Source organism: Mixophyes fleayi, chromosome 5 (genome assembly GCF_038048845.1).
Source record: "Mixophyes fleayi isolate aMixFle1 chromosome 5, aMixFle1.hap1, whole genome shotgun sequence".
NCBI lineage: Eukaryota > Metazoa > Chordata > Amphibia > Anura > Limnodynastidae > Mixophyes > Mixophyes fleayi.
Window position 1 is genome coordinate 106,380,558 of NC_134406.1, and position 22,015 is coordinate 106,402,572.

The following is a 22,015-nucleotide window of genomic DNA, read 5'->3' on the forward strand; positions in this document are numbered from 1 at the left end:
GCACAGGACCCAGCACCACTGGACTGAGCAGAACACAGCACAGCACAGCACAGAACTGAACAGCACAGCACAGCACGAGATTTAGCAGGACAGAGGACCACCTAACACAACCTCCCTCTACCCTGATCAATGCCCGAGTGAAGATGGCGGCGGCTAGCGGGGAATTTATAGAATACGAGTATCGCGAGATCCGACAGCGGGATTATGACTCAGAGCCTCGGTTTCAATTTTGCAATTGGTGGGAATACCCGGATCTGTCTCGGATCCGGCTCGGATCGGCAACGTTCGGGTGGGCTCGGATTTCAGATATCCGAGCCCGCTCATCTCTAATATTAACTTTACATTTCAGTGTACAAATAAGCTATCAAGTATTTGTGTGCTACATGAAAAAACAGGCAGTATTTAACTTATGTGCAAAACAGAACACTCATTTGTACCCCTTGCAATGTAACATGGTTTTGTCCAGGAGACTGAAATAAGGATCCTCTTCATTTAAGATCCTTAATGAATCAGGCCCTCTGTTTTCAATATTTTCTATATCGTTCTGTAACAAATTTCTATTCTGCTCTGTGTTATGAACCCTACATAGCATCAGCAAATTTTGGGAGGGAGGGAAGGACATACAGGCATAGGATGAGTATAGCAATGACATGTTTACATAATTACAATAAAGAAGAAGGTGGATGCAACCGCTTATGCGCCTGTCAGGAGGTGTATCTGTTGCAGGTGCTCGACCCCTGGATTAAAAATGTGTGCTGATGATACAATGTTAAAAAAAAAGATTTAAATGAATAAATTTAAATATGAGTGTCCCCCCCAATTAAGGTATCCTTTTTAATAAATTGCTTATTTTTAAGAGTTTTGATTGCAACACAATTTAAACATTACCAACATATAGTGAATAAAATCAAGGTTTTATTGTAAATTTACCTATAAGAATTCCATAATTACATTAACATAAGTTACCAAGCGGACACCTTAAACAGATTATTAAATAATGACATCTTTTCTATATTTTAAAAGATTCCATTTATTCAAAATTCATTATACATTCATTACTTTTAACCAACCAAGTCTCAATTATGCCCACTATAATCATAATTCTCTTCCAATATCATTACATTTCGTATTTATGCCTTATTTAAATTTAAAACTGCTGCCTTTTTGTATATTTTTCTCAGCAGAATGTTCCAATATTTTAATACTACTACATTTACTGTTTTAATCTACAACACATCTTACTATAAAGTTACATTTTGCAAAATGAATACATTTTATATCACTTTTTTTTATTATCACTTTCTTTTGAAGTGTTCTTTAATTTCTTACAACATTAACCTTGTTATATTATTTATCGTCAATGAAAATGATCTACATTAACAGAGCACATCAAGTCACATTACTTCAGCAGTACACAAATCTGTAAGCAAAGAAAGTTTTTGTTGCAGTATCATCCTAACAGCCCTTTGTTGGCAATTTGTAGTATACTGTTGCCTAAAGTGAACAAAAAGAACAAAGAAGCTGTAATTTTTGCTCATGGCTGTGTGTGGATCAAAAGCTGATCTACTTCTTCAGTTTTATTTGAAGGCAATTAGAATTCTTTTTTGCTTATGCTGGTAGCTGCTGTCTGAGATCGTCCATTGAAGATGTCATAATAGGAGTGAAATGTTCCTCTTGCTGTGCAGCAAACTGAATAAAGACCTGTAAAAAGCACATTGCAAAGTTATTATATTTAACAAGGTAGCGGAAAGCATAATGCTTCCTTAATTAAATAATGTTAGCAAAATGTTACAAATATATATAGTGTTTTGAAAAGTATTCAGCCACTTTCATTTTATCACATTTTTTTTACATTTAAGAGACCCTCTATTTTTTTATATCTAATTTTTTATTTGATTATTTGTGAATAATACATTCATCTTTACAGAGCTCCTTCACCCCTCTTCAAACAAAAGCCAGATACTAGCTATTAACAACAGCAATACAAAAAACTAAGATCATTTATCCCATGGGAGATGAACAACATTTGACATCTACTACTGCTAATAGCATTTTAGCAATAATACGCCTTTAATAACTTTGAATACTGAGATGGATAAATATTTGCTCAGTCCTCCTTGGAAAAGTGCTGAAGCAGAGTCAGATAAGTTGGGGAATTGTGATGGAAAGAAAGTTTGAGGTTTTGCCACAGATTATTGATTAACTTAGGACCTAGGCTCTGCTTTGAATCATTCGTCCAGATACTGTAAATTTTGTTATAGAATTTAGAGATATCTTAACAGGTAAATAATTATTTTTAGGATCTGTTGAACGTGGTTATGTTCTACAATAACTAAGGCCCCGCTAACTCCTAGTTTGGCATTAATTAAAACTAAAATACGATAACTATAATATAATGCAAATGATATGAAAAAATGCTTACAAACTCTATTATGCTTAGCGGAATGTGAAAAAGGTAAAGCATTTAAGTAACACCTAAACTTGTTGCTATAGTTCACAAAAGGCTTTTTAGTAGCACATTCTGTTTAATAAGGTCACCTTATCACATCCTCATGTGAACCAATTTGTTAAATGCGTGTTTGCATGTATAAAATTATACACACAGCCACAAACACACACTGAGCAAAAGTAGAAATTTAAAACTGGTGTTATGGTAAATGTAAGTGGCCAGTGGCAGTGACTGCCTAGACCCCATGCTTTAGGGATTTTGATAGGTTTAACACTATTTAATAAACTACAAGGACATATTAAGTGATAGCACTTAATATTTCTTTGTATTTTACTAAATAGTTTTAAAAATAATCTAAAGTTAGGACTTTGTGTCTTTATCTCCCATGTCACACACATACACATGGGACACACAGACAGACATAAACACAGAACAGAGACTGGAAATAACATCCAGTATGCATATATCTGCCTCTATCATTAGCTGCCTGTGTCCTGAGGTGAAATAACTTTTATTTATTTATTTATTTTACACCGTGTCTGTATTACTGAGTTATACAAGCAGCAGCCATTTCTCTGGAGCCCAAAATAGGCACTGAGGCTTCAGAACTGTTGATACATTTGAAAGCAGCGATGGCTTGTAAAGGCAAGCTTTCCTTTACAAGCCATCGCTGCTTTAAATTCTCAATGCAAAGTCGCGGATTTCCGGCGAGTTGAAAAAATCGGAGGATGATACATTTACCCCCAAGTGGTGAGTTAGACTCAGATGTACCGGTATAGACTTCCACCACTATAATATGTCTTGTGCCTTCATCTGTCCTGCATGCATTTTGCACCTCCTTTTGTAACCCAGACCCCAGCTTGGTTTGACCTTGCTCCGGCTTATTCCTTGGTATTATTGTGGATTTCTCGGTTTCTGACCTTCGGAACCCTGGCTTGCCTGATCCTTTTTTTGTCTGATTCTCCCACAGATCATCCGGTGCCTCCAGACAACCTAGAGTCTACAGCTTCTCAGCTTAACCTGGCAATCCAGACATTTTTAACTGCAGTCATTGGTCATACTTGGAAAACCTGGGTCTTCAGCTCCCTAGCTTAAGCTGATAACCTGCACTCGCAGGCATCCTGTTGTACCTGGTCTCTAGCTTTACAGTCAAACCTGATTACTCTGACTAACCTGTACCTGCAGTTAACATGTTGTGCCAGGAATTCAGTAATCATGTTTCTCAGATAACCTGGGATCCTGATTCAACTGTTTCTATGGACTTGTGTTACTTGCCTTACTACTTACTGCATCTCATTATTAGAGATGTTCACTGACCCCCTGTGTTCTGGTTTTGGATCTGGATTAACTTCATGTTTTGCTTTTGGCTTTGGCAAAACTGCCCTTGTGTCTTTTGGTTTTGGTATTGGATCTGTATTTTTTAGAAAAAATGGTTAAATGTTGCTAAAATCACATAATTTTTTTTTGTTCCTACATTATTATTAACTTCAATAACACTAATTGCAAGTCATTTTCAGTCAATTTTGACCACCTCATAAGTCACAATATTATTTTCATACACTTCCAGACAAATACTGCAGCGACCTGGCTGGATGCTAAGCAACAGAGCAATGACTCAAACACACGGCAGTTCCTACCACATCTAGGAAATATTGGCACACAGCATTGCAGAAAAGGAAAGTGGTGCAAGATGGAATTGTCCTTGGATCATGAAACCAGTTATGGTTCATTTGATCGCTCCACTCGTTTATTGGATAAGTGTGGTAATTCTACAGCTAATACATGAGAACGAGTGCTGATCCCCCTTGGATTCGTGTTTTTATCAGACCCAGAACAATCCAGGGTGCCAGACAATGCACTACAAATTGCCATTGTAATTCCCAGCAAAAAGCAAGTTCATCACTGAGCTTCGAATCAGTCCCAATTCCCACAAAATTATAATATAGTTACGTACCTTTGATGTAAAGTGCAGATTACAAACACTTGATGAAACAGCAGCAAAGTGGAAAGTAATACATATACACCACTATTTAGTCATCCATGTTTACATTACTTCTGTAAGCAATGTTATTCTTCGTTAATAAAATTGTTGTCTTTATACCGTTCAAAAAAATGTAAAATAATCCTCCACCATTCTTTGGATGTTGATAGTAGGATCAGGTGGCGTTACAGCAGAGGTGTCACTAATTCTGGTCAATTCTTTTACAGTAGACAAGACCAGGGGGTAAATGTATCATACTCCGGTTTCTTCAACTCGCAGGAATTCGGCGAGATGACAGCTAAAATTTAAAGCGGCGCTGCCTTGTAAAGGGAAACTTGCCTTTACAAGGCAGTGCCGCTTTAAATTTTAGCTGTCATCTCGCCGAACTCCAGCGATTTGAAGAAACCGGAGAATGATACATTTACCCCCAGATGTCAAAATGTTGTGCTGAGTCATCTGCATCATCAATGAGTGTCTAAAATTTTTGCTAAGCACACAACAGTGTATAGCACATGTAGGTAACATTGGCACACAGCGGTAGCTGAAATTTAAAGTGGTACAAGTTGGAATTGTCCTTGGGCCCTATCACCCACCCTTATGTTGGCTTTTAAAAAGGACATGCACACTTTAACAAACCAAGCACTTCAGCCACAAAAGTGCTACTCTTTGTGGCTGAAGTGCATGGTTTGTTTCAGGCCCCACAAAACAAGGTACCAATGGGATTAAGGCACCTAAGGTAACAGTGCTGTTAATGAACTCAACTGTGGCAAGATGTTGTTGTCATCATCCTCAGCCTCATCCTCACCCTCATCAGTTTGTACATCATCTTCATGCATTATTAATTCATCACTGCTGGAATCCACTAAACAGAAGTCTCAGTATTTTGATGTAATTGGCGGGAAAGGCCTTCCTCATGGAACTTGAAGTTCATTTTATTGAACATCATCTTTTCCACATTTTGAGGAAGTAGCCTCCTATGCCGATCGCTGACAAGGTTCCCGGCTGTTCTGAAAACTCTTTCCAGGTACACACTGGAGGGTGGGCAGCTTAGGTAGTGCAAAGCGAGTTAGTACATGGGTCTCCAAATTCCTTTTTTTTTCCTCCCAGTATCTAAAAGGACTGTCTGATGTGTATATTTCTATGCTATCATGAAAATAATCCTCCACCATCCTTTGGATGTTGATAGTAGGGTCAGGTGGAGTTACGGCAGAGGTGTCATGTTTTTTGGTCAATTCTTTTAGACCAGACCAGAGTCATCTGCATCATCCCTGGGTCTCTTGGGAAAGCTAAGTTTTTTCCTAGCAGCAGTTAAGTGAGAAACTGAAGGAAGAGACGCCGTCCTGTCACATAACACTTGAGCTGTCATCTTGCTCACCAGGAGCTCCTTGCATCTCTTTAGATCTGGGTCAGTTGGAAAACAAAGAGAAGATATAGCTCCTCAACGCGGATCAAGCACAGTCTCTAAAATGTAGTGATCCAATTTCAAGATTTTGATAACTCTTGGATACTTGCAAAGCGAATAAAGTACTTGATCTACAAGTCTGACATACTTGGCATAATTGCTTTGCTTCATCTCCTCCTTCAGTTTCTCAAGCTGCTTTTCCAAAAGTCTAATTAAGGGAATCACTTGACTCAAGCTGGCAGTGTCTGAACTCACTTCACAGGTGACTACTTAGAATAGCTTCAGCACCTTGCACAACACAGAAAGTATTCTCCACTGCTCTTGACAAAAATACTTCCCTCCTCCTTTCCCAATGTCATGGCTTGTGGAGTAAGCGTGGATGGCATTTCGCTGTTCCTCCATCCGCAGAAGCATATACAGGGTGGAATTCCATCTTGTCAACACCTCTTGCTTCAGTTGGTGGCAGGGAAAAATAAAATTGCTATTGTAGATGCTGCAATCTCCTACACGCTGTTGCCGAATGTCAGAAATGTACCAGATATTTTACAGGCCACAGACAGCATCTCCTGCACGTCCCTGTAACTTTTTAAAAAGCTCTGCACCACAAAGTTATTGTGTGAGCAAAACAGGGAATATGAGGAAATTCACCCAGCTGTAATGCTCTGACAATATTGGTGGCATTATCAGAAATGACATATCCTGAGGAGACTCAAAGTGGGATAAGCCATGTTGCAATGACATCCCTTAGTTTTTGTAACAGATTGTCAGCTATATGCCTCTTAGTGAAACCGGTGATACACAGAGTAGCCTGCCTCTGACAAATGTGACATACATAGATACATGCTGCTGCTGTTCCTGCTGGTTACGGCGAATCACCAACTCAGTGGGCTGTCACCAGGGCCATCTTTTCCATTGGGCGCGATGGACAGGTGCCCGGGGGCCCCACGGGCAAGGGGGCACCATAGGTAGGGCTCCTAATTAGAATAAATAATCCTGCAAATGAAAAATCCTGCAAAAAAAACTTTAAGGGTCACTGAGCAAGTACATCTATCTTTCTCTATCTATCTATATCTATATCTGTATCTCTATACATCTATATATATATATATATATATATATATATGTAGGGGCCCCGGTGCACTGCTTTGCCCGGGGGCCCATAATGTTGTTAAGATGGCCCTGGCTGTCACAGTCATATAATCTTTAGTTTGCCCAGTTCCGCTTGTCCACATATCTGTGGTTAAGTGTACAGTGGGTAGAATGGCATTTTGCAGCCCAATAATAACATTTTTACGAACCTTCTGGTAGAGGTGAAGAATAGCTTTTCTAGTGAAATGGTGTCGTGATGGAATTTGGTAATGGGGACACAATACCTCAAGTAATTGTCTAAAACCAGCTACATTAATTGTGTATATTGGACGCAGATCTAATACTTGCATAGTTGCCATGGCATCTGTGATCCGCTTTGCAACTGAGTGACAGCTTTCATACTTTTCTTGCAAAAGATTTTTTAACAGTCAATTGTTGTAAACTACTAGCAGTCTTCTTCTTCATCTGCTTCTGGGATGAAGATTCACCCCCAGCAGCAGCAGCAGTGGGACTATCTCTCAAGAATTCTTCTGAGGAATCCAGGATAGTAGTGGAGTCATCTAGCCTTACCAACTTGGATGCAGCACTAACTCCGATCGCTACTGAGGATTTTGATGAGGACGGTTTTGTGGGGGCAGATTGCAGGCGTCGGGATGTAGGTGAAATAAGGGACCTAGCTGATGATGGACTGCTTGTTGTTATTTTTTTAGCATACGTTTTTGATTTTCCCAACAGCTTGCCATGAACTCGCTTCAAATGGCGTAAAATGGATGAGGTTCTAGATGGCTAAGATTGACTGTGGCTTTACAAACACTACACATGGCTAGACAACTTTTGTCAGGATTTAGGTAAAAATAATTCCACACATAAGAGGTGGATTTTTGTTTTTTTGTCCAGGCATGAAAATGGCCTTCTTCTTATCACGTGCAGGAACTGCTTCCACTGGTGCAGGACTTACACAAACAACATCATCCTCATCACCATCCTCATTAGTGCCCTCGTCAGCTACACAAATATCCCTCTCATCCTGTTCCAATTCCAAAGTGGCATCCTCAATTTGTGTATCACCGGCTAGACTGTTCAGGCACAGAAATGACGAAAGGGGCCTTCTTTATGGGTACACTATCAGAATGGTCACGATTACACATAGCACTCGTAGACAGACTCTCCTTAGAGATTTGTGTCATTTCTGAATCTTAACATACATTTTCCTCTAAGGCATTACAGTTTTCTTCCAGCTCGACTTGTACATGTAAAAGAATTTAGACACCACTTTTGCAGTTCGAATGACAAGGTTTTGCTTGGTCACGACTGACCTTACAAGAAGATGCCGCAATGATAGTTGCAGAACTAACACTTATAGAGAAAGGCGATGGCCTCATTCTTTCCTTGCCACTGCTTGTGTAGAATGACATGTGGCAAAAAAAATATTTCTGCAAATAACTTTGCCTGGATTACAGGTTTTTTTTTCTTGACCAAGGTGAAAGGTGTTTTTATACATTTTGGTTTCCCTGACTTACAAACACTAGGCACTTTAACATAGGCTTTACCAGATGACGTAGAAGGATTACCATCATCATGACTGGTGCCAGCAGCTGCTTGGTGCTCCTGCTCTTCTGTGTACTGCTGTGAATCCATTTTGATAACACCGTACACTTTGACTGCAAATTCAGTAGACAAAGCCTGCCAGCCCTAGTATTTGTATTTCAGCAATGACAATTAGCAATGAAGCAATTGTGCTTGTGTGTAACCTATATAACATCGTACAATTTGACTGTTAATTCAGAAGACCAAGCTTGCCAACCCTAATATTTGCATTTCAGCAATGGCAATTAGCAATGGAGCAATGGGCCTCTCCTCTTTGTGTGTTACCTATATAACACAATACAATGTGACTGCAGATTTACACCAAGCATGCCAGCCCTAATAGTTGTATTTTAGCTATGACAATTAGCAATGGAGCTCTTCTCTTTGTGTGTTACCTATATAACACATTACAATTTGACTGCAAATTCAGAAGACCAAGCCTGCCAGCCCTAATATTTGCATTTCAGCAATGACAATTAGCAATGGAGCTCTCCTCTTTGTGTGTTACCTATATAACACAATACAATGTGACTGCAGATTTACTACAAGCCTGCCAGCCCTAATAGTTGTATTTCAGCTATGACAATTAGAAATGGAGCTCTCCTCTTTGTGTATTACCTATATATCACAGTACAATGTGACTGCAGATTTACACCAAGCCTGCCAGTCCTAGTATTTGTATTTCAGCAATGACAATTAGCAATGGAGCAATGGACCTCTCCCCTTTGTGTGTTACCTATATAACACTGTACATTATGGGACTGCAGATTTAGAAGGCCAAGTCTGCCAGACCTATTAATTCTTTCTATTTCTGCAATGACAATTTGCAATTGAGCTCTCCTGAATTTCACTGTAGACTTTGAAGAACACTGTTACCCCCTCCTCTTTCTATTCTATCTATGACGCTGCCCAACTACTCTACAGACTGCCAATAACTGTGCTACCCCTTCTGTGTCCCTCTGTGAAATGGCTCTGGATCGCAGTGGAGGGCTGTAGTTATTGAATCCAAAACTCGCAAAATCCGAGATCCGATGATGCAACAATGATGTTTTGCCTCATTGTCAATTCCGAGGGCGTGCGAAAGTACCGAGCTCGGATGTGCTAAGTTCAGGTGTGTTCAGTTCTCGGGGAACCGAGCCTGAGCATCTCTACTCATTATTACCTGTGTGATTTACATTCTCTCTGTGGTCTTCATACTGGGAATCCTGACAAACACACACACACACAATATATATATATATATATATATATATATATATATGACAAGGCACAGCATTCACTGGAGTCTCACACAGTTTGGCTGAACCATGGCAGTTGCCAGGATGGTCTAAACAGTTTCAGTGGAGGTTACAGCAGACATTTTCAGTGAAGCATCACAGTTCTCCCACAACCCTATGGCTGGCTAAACAATAGTTCCCTCAATACTAGCTTACCACTAACTAGCATCGGTTGCCCCGTCCACAAATACAAACAGTGTCTTTATCATCCACCCCAGCACTACAAACCAACCACAGCAAGAACTGTGGAACACCTGTGGGTGTATGTGCTGAAAGAGGAGCTCAGGGAAAATACAAGCCTCTCTGCAGCCTCCTGCAGGCTAGCTGGGTTGTTACCTATTTCCCTATAGGAGAGGTGTGACAAATAAGTCTCATTGCCACAATATTATATATATATATATATATATATATATATATATATATACATATATATATATATAAAAAATACACATACACACCACACACACACACACGCACACACACAATACTTATGGACAACAGTTTTCGGATGCTTGACCATTACACCAACAGTGACTGTAATGGTATTGCATTCAAATACATATACTTTAATATGGAGTTGGTCTCCCTTTTCCAGCGATAACAGCTTCCGCTCATCTTGTCAGATTTTCTCCAAAATGTTGCAGTGTTTCTGATGGAATTTGTGCCTTTATGAGGTCAGGCACTGATGTTGGATGAGAAGGTATGGCTCACAATCTCCATTCCAGTTCATCCCAAAGGTGTTTGATGGGTTTGAGCTCAGAACTCTGTGCGGGCCAGTCAAGTTCTTCCATTCCAAACTCATCAAACCATGTCTTTGTAGTCCTTGCTTTGTGCACTGGGGCACAGTCATGTTGGATTAGAAAAGGGCCTTCTCCAAACTGTTGCCACAAAGTTGGAAGCATAGCATTGTCCAAAATGACTTGGAATGCTGAAACATCAGGATTGCCCTTCACTGGAGATAAGGGGCCTAGCCCAAGCCCTTAAAAACAGCCCCATACCATTATCCTTCCTCCACCAAACTTCACAGATGACATAATGCAGTTAGGCAGGTCAGGCAGGTAACGTTCTCCTGGCAAAAACAGACTCGCCCATCTGACTGCATTTCACGCACCATACACCTTAGCAGTCGTTGACCCCGCTCTGTGATTTTACATGGTCTGCTGCTTCGGGATTGAGTTGCTGTTGTTCCTAAAAGTTTCACTTTCTAATAATATCACTTACAGTTGACTGTGGAATATCCAGCAGGGATGAAATTTCATGAACCGTCCTATTGTAAAGGGTGCATCCTGTCACAGTACTACGCTTGAAGTCACTGAGCATTCACAATGACCCATCTTGTATCACAAATGTCTGCAAATGGAGACTGAATGGCTAGGTGCTGTATTTTACACACCTCTGGCAACGAGTCTGATTGAAACACCTCAATTCAATAATTAACGGGTGTGACCAAATACCTTTGTGCATATGGTGTGTGTGTATATATATATATATATATATATATATATATTATAATCACAGTGTAATTAAATGTATTGCTCATAACAATGTATATGTTAGATGAACTTCCTATACTATTCCGTTACTTGAGTTATGGAATTTGAAGCATTAACCTCCCTCTTTATCACCATTTTTCTTCCATCATCATCCACTTTCCTACTCATAATTTTTATTGTCCCCTTTCATCATCCCTCTCCTTTACAAACTCTTTGCCTCTTCGTTGATCTTTATGCCATTTCCATCATCACCTCCTTCCATCTTTTAACAACCCTTCCATAATCATGCTCCCATGTAATATCAACATTTTTCTTCATCACACACTATCATCTCCCCTTTCTACCTCATGCCACTTTTATCATGTCTCTTCTATTATGCTCCTTGCTATCAAGCTCATTTTACCATATAACACTAATATCATGCTTCCTTAATCATTTCCTCTTATTTTATGCTCCTTCAATCATAATCCCTCCTCCTCCACAACTGCATATATGCAGAGCACAGTAGAGGGGCTATAGTGTTCAGTGGAGTCCGATCAGCACCTTCTAAGCTGTATGTACTCACATAGAGCTAATTATGTACTCAAGTGGAGCTAATAATCACACATTAGTCCCAGTGCAACAACGCCATAAAGGCAACATAGTGATTGGAGGGAAACTTAAGTTCCGCTCTGTGAATGCTTGTTTGATAATATGAAATGCTGGCCATAAGGACACAGGAGAGAGGTAATAAGATCTCTGTTGCAATGGAACATTACAGCCCTTTACATTAAGTGCCATAACATAATGCTCAGAGGAAAGGCAGTGGAAATTAGATCTGCACATATGCAGATATTTTTTTTCTTCTTAAGTAGTACAGATGAAGGGGGGAAGCAGCATGGCACAGAGTGATGAAGGGGGAGAGGAAGCAGCATGGCACAGAGTGATAAGTGGGGGAGGAAAGCAGCATGGCACAGAGTGAAGAAGGGTGGGAGGAAGGCAGCATGGTACAGAGTGATTAAGGGGGACCAGGAGATGGGGGGTGCAAAAGCAGCATGGCACAGTGTGATCATACGATGGCACACATTACTGTGTGTGCCATCACACACACACAGTAATGTGTGTGTGATGGCACAGGAGCTTGTGGCAATGTAATGTGTGCGATGGCACAGGGTGCTTGTGGCAATATAGTGTGTGTGTGATGGCACAGGGGGCTTGTGGCAAGGCAATGTAATGTATGGTGTGTGTGTGTGTGTGTGTGTGTGTGTGTGTGATGGCACAGGGAGCTTGTGGCAATGCAATGTGTGATGTGTGTGTGTGTGTGTGTGTGTGATGGCACAGGGGGCTTGTGGCAATGAAATGTGTAGTGTGTGTGATGGCACAGGGCTCTTGTGGTAATGTAATGTGTGTGATGGCAGAGGGTGCTTGTGGCAATGTAGTGTGTGTGATGGCACAGGAGGTTTGTGGAAATGAAATGTGTGGTGTGCGTGTGTGATGGCACAGTGGGTTTGTGGCAATGTAATGTATGGTATGTGTGTGATGGCACAGGGGGCGCTTGGCAAGGTAATGTGTGGTGTGTGTGTGTGTGTGTGTGATGGCACAGGGAGCTTGTGGCAATGTAATGTGTGGTGTGTGTGTGTGATGGCACAGGGGGCGCATGGCAATATAATGTGTGGTGTGTGTGTGATGGCACAGGGTGCTTGTGGCAATGTAATGTGTGGTGTGTGTGTGATGGCACAGGGGACTTGTGGCAATGTAATGTGTGGTGTGTGATGGCACAGGGGGCTTGTGACAATGTAATGTATGGTGTGTGTTTGTGTGTGTGTGTGATGGCACAGGGGGCTTGTGGAAATGTAATGTGTAGTGTGTGTGATGACACAGGGGGCTTGTGGCAATGTAATGTGTGGTGTGTGTGTGTGTGTGTGTGATAGCACAGGGGGCTTGTGGCAATGTAGTGTGTCATGGCACAGGGGGCTTGTGACAATGTAATGTATGTGTGATGGCATAGGAAGCTTGTGGAAATGAAATGTGTGGTGTGCGTGTGTAATAGCACAGTGGGTTTGTGGCAATGTAATGTGTGGTATGTGTGTGATGGCACAGGGGGCGCATGGCAATATAATGTGTAGTGTGTGTGTGTGTGTGTGTGTGTGTGATGGTACAGGGGGCTTGTGGAAATGAAATGTGTGTTATGTGTGTGATGGCACAGGGGGCGCTTGGCAAGGTAATGTGTGTGTGTGTGTGTGTGATGGCACAGGGAGCTTGTGGCAATGTAATGTGTGGTGTGTGTGTGTGTGATGGCACAGGGGGCGCATGGCAATATAATGTATGGTTTGTGTGTGTGATGGCACAGGGTGCTTGTGGCAATGTAATGTGTGGTGTGTGTGTGATGGCACAGGGGACTTGTGGCAATGTAATGTGTGGTGTGTGATGGCACAGGGGGCTTGTGACAATGTAATGTATGGTGTGTGTGATGGCACAGGGGGCTTGTGGCAATGTAATGTTTAGTGTGTGTGATGACACAGGGGGCTTGTGGCAATGTAATGTGTGGTGTGTGTGTGTGTGTGTGTGATAGCAGAGGGGGCTTGTGGCAATGTAGTGTGTGATGGCACAGGGGGCTTGTGGCAATGTAATGTATGTGTGATGGCACAGGAGGCTTGTGGAAATGAAATGTGTGGTGTGCGTGTGTGATGGCACAGTGGGTTTGTGGCAATGTAATGTGTGGTATGTGTGTGATGGCACAGGGGGCGCATGGCAATATAATGTGTGGTGTGTGTGTAATGGCACAGGGTGCTTGTGGCAATGTAATGTGTGGTGTGTGTGTGATAGCACAGGATGCTTGTGGCAATGTAGTGGGTAATGGCACAGGGGGCTTGTGGCAATGTAATGTATGTGTGATGGCACAGGAGGCTTGTGACAAAGTAATGTGTGGTGTGCGTGTGTGATGGCACAGTGGGCTTGTGGCAATGAAATGTGTGGTGTGCGTGTGTGATGGCACAGTGGACTTGTGGCAATGTAATGTGCGTGTGTGACAGTAAATACTATTAATTTATTGCTGGGGCTGTTTGGAGGGAGGGAAATAGGTTTATTTATTAAATGGGAATACTATTACTTTAATTTTGTGGTTGTTTGGAGGGATATAGATCTATTTATTAAATGGGAATACTATTATTTTAAAGTTGGGGCTGAAGGAAGACCTAAGTAATAATCGTGGCTCCAATTGATTAAATGCTGGGGCTGGTTTGAGTTTTCTAAATGTACCCATTTTTTTTTTCCAAATAGGGCCCCCAACATTCCAGGATCCAGACAAGCTACAACTAAAGAAACCAACAGCCACAGGTGGTGAAAGTGACAATAGGTAGGAGAGAGCGGAATAGTCTGGCAAATGTTCTGATTCTAGTTGGACAATCCCGATTTTTGGTGACTGTTCTGCCCAATCTAAAGGGGCAGGTCAAGATTGTGTACTCCTTATATATACACTGCATTCTTTATATACTGCACTATGTTGCTGGCTGTCCTTTGTGGTCTTACCACACGCACTCTAGTGGTTTGGTTACAACTGTCTAGTGACTGGCCACACTCCCTCTGGTGGGCCTCTACCATTGTATTCCCTCTATGGGCCCTTCATGCCCCAGTCCGACACTGGTTGTTGATGTTACGGCTAGTGGTAATGAATAAAAGCTTTTATAACTAATTAGGTGGTAGACGTCTTCACCAATAGCAGCTGCTTTTCCCATCACGTTAATTGCACTCACAGGTATTTAGATGCCCCCGGACTGAACTTTAGAGTAGTAAAATCTTATATATCATCACCGTAGTACAGAGGTAGGAGGCAAAGAAACCAGTGAGACAGTACACGGATAACCGGGAACAAGTTGAGGGACAGAAGCAAGAAGGGTAGTCTCAGATGGGCCAAAGGGCAGAGCTGGCAAGCATGGAAATCCTTGCAACAGAGCTAAGGTCAGTGCAATCACATTCAAGCAGGGACCAGTAAACAAGTCAAGGGTCACAACAGTACTCAGCAGAAAAGTTAAGCCCTACCTACCTTAAATACTGCACATAGTGCAGAACACCAGCCCACTAAATCAGCCACAGCAGGCTGTTAATTAATCAAATAAACTGCCTTTGCTCCCCGGCTGTCAAATTCCTTTCCGGGAAGTGACAGTGATGACAAAACCTTTCCAATTTTCCTGGCAATGGCCGTGATGCTGTGGCCGGAAGTGACATCCTAGCTGCCAGAGGAACAGGCAGGATGTGACTGGTAAGTCACAGTATTGCCTTACATAACTTCTTAAGTAATTCCCAAGCATTACTTAAGTTTTAAATAAGAAATATGTTTTAGGGAGCGGTAAGCTAATTTATGTAGAGCCTTTTTAGAAAAGCTTTTTCATTTTATTTGAATGCTCCAATGATCAAAACAATTCTGATGATATCTAGCTGGACTGAATAATTATTTGTAGTAAGCTAAATGTTATTTATTTATTATGAGATAATACCTAAAAAATTTAAGTTGATGTTTTTTACTAAATTTGCATTACATAGATAAGGATTGATGTAACAAGGCACCATAAATAATTTATTATTCTATGGAGCCCATGACCTTATAACTCTTTTGTATTATTATAAATTTAGACATACAGTAGCTCTACTGTAGATTAACTAAGGTTATAACTTATATAAAGCTACTTCAGTAGCGTAAAACATAAGGTGGAGCTATAGTATTATTTCATCTATATTTGTCATAGTCATAGCACAGCGGTTGTGGTGTTAAAAATATTATTCCACCTATATTTGTAATTTTGTTTTTGAATTTGATTTGCAAAAAGATATGAGTTTTTATATTTACACAATTATTGGCAACAAGAGAGCCACACATTTGTTAAACACTTTGAGTCAATGAACAATGTGTAAGAAATATTGAGGATATGTGTTGCACCTGTTCAATTTTTAGCTTACAATTAATGTGCATATAAATGCTCATGTAGCATGCAATGCTTTTTTCTGATTTTTAGTAATCTCTGGAAAAGTTTTGGAATATTTACTTTGAATTAACACAGTAGTCACTAATTGTGAATCAGTGCCAAATAAATCTTGAGAAATACTTTTAATATACACTATACTCTATACAATATATATATACAAAATTATGTTGTGATAAAATATATACAATTTATGTAGTTTAAATATTTTTATTCAGTGTATTGAGATGTTGCAGGGACAAAGGGTGTAACTATAACCATAGCAGATTATGTGAATTCAATGGTAATAGTTACACCTGGAGACATGGATGGAATACAGGCAGCAGACTGCATTGAGATTGTAAATTATGCGGTCTGCATTTACAAAAGCATTATTTCTACACGTCAAATCACACAGTAAGATTCCTCCACAAAGTAGAAATGTACCTACATTTGCAGGAAACTGGGAAAAACTAAAGAGCTGTACTAAGCAAAAAAGTCACATCAAAGTGGAAACTAGATTCTTTTTAGAAGCACATCTTTTATTAAATAAAATATATACATTTTTATGCTAAAACAGTGATCAGTTTAGCCTAATTTATAGCTTAAAATCATGTAAATTTGGGGTGTCTTTTCTGTGTTTTGTAGAAGCAAACCCTTAATCTCTATGTTTCATTATATCCATTTGTTATTTAGACTCCATTTTATTTTTGCTGCATTTTTATTTTTTATTTATTATTTGCAACAAGAGATATTAAGACAAATTTACTTTTATATAGGAAGTCAGGCTGTGTTTTGTTTGTTTTTTATGATAGAGGATGTAATTTCATTTGAAGGAAATACCTAATATAGTTTTATTAGTTTGCTATTTTACTTATACTTGAACCTTTGTTAGCTGTTTTGTTATACTCACATATTATTGGTTATATATTTTACACTGTTATATCTATGATTGGTAAAAATCTGTGGCATACATACAATTTTAAATTATACAAAGCCATGTAAACTGTAATATTGTTAACAGAATCCTCTTATTGATTTCTGACAACTACAGTTCAGTATTTTATCTTCTTAAATTAAATTAACAAGATTTTTCCAAAATAACTTTCCTTATTATAAAATTATCTTACAACAGTTTGATTTTTTTTTTCTACATTGACCATGATGTTTCTAGGAATCTGCACCAGTGTGCTTACTCCATACTTAGCAAGAAACACCTGCCCAACCCCTCGTATACGCCCTTAAAAACTGTTTTTCCTCCACCACTATCTTGATTCACAAACCAATACATTTTGGCAGAAATCCAGGCACACCAGTGCAAATCGAGGTGCATGGTGCAATGAAAATGGGTTTTGCACTGAGCCTTGGCTGTGGTGAACTGGAAGGTCTGGTCTACATTCTGGATGCTCTTGAATGATAGCCAAGTGGGTTCTTGCCAGCAGAATTAATAATAGTTTGGCTGCACAGTCAAAAAGGAAACTGGAATATTTGTATGTCAGGTTTCACCAGACGTTAATTCTAAAAATTGCTTTCATTTTTACAGTGCTGAATGCAAGTCAGCTGTACACTACTGCTTAGTTCAAGAATGTTGTAAAAAGTACATGATGACACCCATTTGGTTACACTGCCTAATGGGGGTTAAGGGTTGTGTCAGATTAGTCATGCAGCTCTTAAAGGAGAACCAGTTTCTGGTCTGAAAGGGATGGTGATTCACAACCAGATATGCATTACGGTAGTTAGCCTCCAGTAGACCACTGTAATAAGACTAACTACTCTCCCTCCAAACTCTGCTTGATATAGGCAGTTGAGTCCTAAAATAGAAGTAGATATCCTCACTTTCTGATTGCTGGGAAAGTTGGGCAGTTGCAATTGTAACTTCCTCCATGCTGTATTCAGGCAGACATACTCTATAGTGAAGTTAGCAAATAAAATGGTCATTGCTGATGTCCTCCTGTTTCCACACAAAACAATACTAATTTATTACAGTTTTGTGTAAGTAGTATACCAGGTTTCCACCTCACATTTATAAGTTACCAGTTCCCATTATGCTAAAAAATAACATTATTCATGCTTTGTTAGTAATCCTCTTTCACCCTCCCTGATGCAGAGACCCTAGTGACCAATTTTGTGAAGCCTAAGACTAGGTATATTAGGCATATTAATATTACTCATAATTATATTTTCACTGTTTAATAATAAGTTTTAATCTAATATAACAGAGATAACTATGAAAAATACCAAAACCAATAATTTAGGCTATACTAGCAAAAAAATTGTTTTCAATACCATAGCACTGCCCTCTCCCTCTTTCTTGGTGTTTGAGACAATTAGTTTATTAATAGTCTGCAGGCCCACCTTAGTTTAATATGAACTAAACATTTGTCTAGTTATATATTGTTTGACCTGGAGGTACTGTGTATGACGAGCTGTGAAGTTATGCTGCTATTATGATTTGCTAATAATAAATACAGAGGATATGTAGTAAAAAACAAACAAACAAAACTTCAGTCTCTTAACACTTTTTCCAAAATCCATCCCCCTCCCTTCTCTTAACTAAAAAATCCTTGTGACCCCAGGGTTATTGAGTAACTCAGTGGTTCCCAAACTTTTGCAGTTCGCGGCACCGTTAGAGTCTCCATAATTTTTTCAAGACACCCCTCCAAAATAATTACTGAGCAGTCCTGTTTTAGAAGTAGTTAGGTCAAAAAAATGTAATAAGTATTTAGGTTAGGACAGAAATACTTATTTAGTTGTGTGCAAAAATGCTTCTCTGCATTCAGACACTCTGCCCTCTCTGCATCCAGACGCTCTGCCCCCTCTGCATCCAGACGCTCTGCCCCCTCTGCATCCAGACGCTCTGCCCCCTCTGCATCCAGACGCTCTGCCCCCTCTGCATCCAGACGCTCTGCCCCCTCTGCATCCAGTCACTCTGCCCCCTCTCACGCTGCCCCCTCTGCCCTCTCTCACGCTGCCCCCTCTGCATCCAGACACTCTGCCCCCTCTGCATCCAGACACTCTGCCCCCTCTGCATTAAGACACTCTGCCCCCTCTCACGCTGCCCCCTCTGCCATCTCTCACGCTGCCCCCTCTGCATCCAGACGCTCTGCCCCCTCTGCATCCAGACGCTCTGCCCCCTCTGCATCCAGTCACTCTGCCCCCTCTCACGCTGCCCCCTCTGCCCTCTCTCACGCTGCCCCCTCTGCATCCAGACACTCTGCCCCCTCTGCATCCAGACACTCTGCTCCCTCTGCATTAAGACACTCTGCCCCCTCTCATGCTGCCCCCTCTGCCATCTCTCACGCTGCCCCTTCTGCATCCAGACACTCTGCCCCCTTCCGCATCCAGACACACTGCCCTCTTCCGCATCCAGACACTCTGTCCCCTTCCGCATCCAGACACACTGCCCCCTTCCGCATCCAGACACTCTGCCCACTTCCGCATCCAGACACACTGCCCCCTTCCGCATCCAGACACACTGCCCTCTCTGCATTCAGTCACTCTGCCCTCTCTCACGCTGCCCCCTCTGCCCTCTCTCACGCTGCCCCCTCTGCATCCAGACACTCTGCCCCCTCTGCATCCAGACACACTACCCCCTCTCACGCTGCCCCCTCTGCCCTCTCTCATGCTGCCCCCTCTGCATCCAGACACTCTGCCCCCTTCTGCATCCAGACACTCTGCCCCCTTCAGCATCCAGACAAACTGCCCCCTTCCGCATCCAGACACACTGCCCCCTTCCGCATCCAGACACTCTGCCCACTTCCGCATCCAGACACACTGCCCCCTTCCGCATCCAGACACACTGCCCTCTCTGCATTCAGTCACTCTGCCCTCTCTCACGCTGCCCCCTCTGCCCTCTCTCACGCTGCCCCCTCTGCATCCAGACACACTACCCCCTCTCACGCTGCCCCCTCTGCCCTCTCTCATGCTGCCCCCTCTGCATCCAGACACTCTGCCCCTTCTGCATCCAGACACTCTGCCCCCTTCAGCATCCAGACAAACTGCCCCCTTCTGCATCCAGACACTCTGCCCCCTTCCGCATCCAGACACTCTGCCCCCTTCCGCATCCAGAAACTCTCCCTCCTTCCGCATCCAGAAACTCTGCCCTCTTCCGCATCCAGACACACTGCCCCCTTTCGCATCCAGACACTCTGCCCCCTTTCGCATCCAGACACTCTGCCCCCTTCCACATCCAGACACTCTGCCCCCTTCTGCATAAAGACAATCTGCCCCCTTCCGCATCCAGACACTCTGCCCCTCTCATGCTGCCCTCTATGCCCTTTCTCACGCTGCCCCCTCTGCATCCAGTCACTCTGCCCTCTCTCACGCTGCCCCCTCCGCCTCTCTCACGCTGCCCCCCTCTGCCCTCTCTCACACTGCCCCCTCTGCATACAGACACTCTGCCCCCCTCTGCATCCAGACACTCTGCCCCCTCTCATGCTGCCCCCTGTGCCCTCTCTCACGCTGTCCCCTCTGCCACGCTGCCCCCTCACGCTGTCCCCCTCCTCGGCCCTCTGCCACGCTGTCCCCCTCCTCTGCCATGCTGTCCCCCTCCTCTGCCCTCTGTCAAGGGTGTCTGTCCCCCTCCTCTGCGCGCTGTCCCCCTCCTCTGCCCTCTGCCACAGGGGTGCCGCGGGCCAGCAAGAGAAAAAAAAAACAAGACAAAAACTTAAAAATCGGTGGCCCAGCATCCTCCTCTCTCATGCAGCTTGTCAACTTACAAATCCGCACGGCGCCGGGCGCCGGGACCCAGCATCCTCCTCTCTCAGCGTGAGAGAGAGGATGCTGGGTCCCGGCGCCGTGCGGATTTGTACGTTTTTGTTTTGTTTTGATTTTCTCTTGCTGGCCCGCGGCACCCCTGTGACAGCGCCTCGGCACCCCTGGGATACGCGGCGCACACTTTGGGAACCGCTGGAGTAACTAATATAGTCACTGACCTTAGACATTAGTAGGGCTTATGCAGGTTTTTGAGACACTACTGATTACATGAGCCTCTGAATATTGCCTCTCATCATGACATACTGTGCAAACCCTGTTAACTTACTTCAGCAGCATATTGACAAACTACACAAATGGTATAGAGAATAGACTAAGTGGGGCTCTGCCTAGAGTGAGTTACTCAATATCTCAAGATCCCTACAGTTATGCTGTAGGAAGAAGGAATTGTGAGGTCAAAAGTTAAAATACTACCGGTTTCCTCTAATAATTTTGGGGTCTTCCCTGGTAAAAAATTAAGTTAAATAAATAAATAGTATTATCATGCTGGTCGTAATTTATATATATATATAACATAGAGGATAAAATCTAGCACTGCTGAGAGTAAAAATAACAAAAGTGAATTAAATGTGATATTATTAATAGCTATCATTATAGAAAATCATTGCAAGCTTTAGTCACTAAGGCTGGGTACACACTGAAGCATTTTCGTCCAATAAACGAGTGTCCATATTAGTAAAAAAAATTGTTTATGTGTGGTTGTAAACAAACGTACACTCTACACGTGCTAACGAATGTTTGTAGAAAACATGTTTAGCTTCACTTTTTTATAGGTTTGGGGTGGTTACTATTCAACATGCTCTGACCTTTATTTAAATTTCTTGGAGATATCGTTACATGGACCTCATAAGTCATTTCAGTGTGTACAAAATTCTACTTTTTGCTCACAACAATATAGCAGTGAAAAGTGGCAGCCCGGACAGTCGACCTTTCGTTAATCGTCTAAAACGCGACTAGTGTGTACTCATTAATCATCCGAGCGATCGGACTTTCGGTCGAAGGTCAAGTCATTGTAGATAATACGTCGGTC

The 22,015-nt window shown here is 41.9% G+C and overlaps 1 protein-coding gene across 1 annotated transcript in view; it reads right to left on the bottom strand.

The window, feature by feature from the left end:
- Positions 1-989: 989 nt before the first annotated feature.
- LOC142158572 (ATP-binding cassette sub-family A member 13-like) overlaps positions 990-22,015 on the bottom strand; it is a 126,495-nt gene continuing 105,469 nt past the window's right edge. The window contains exon 10 of the mRNA XM_075212652.1: positions 990-1,701. Within this exon, the coding sequence (XP_075068753.1) occupies positions 1,609-1,701 (93 nt within the window). The 3' untranslated portion in view covers positions 990-1,608. The remainder of the gene's footprint in view (positions 1,702-22,015) is intronic.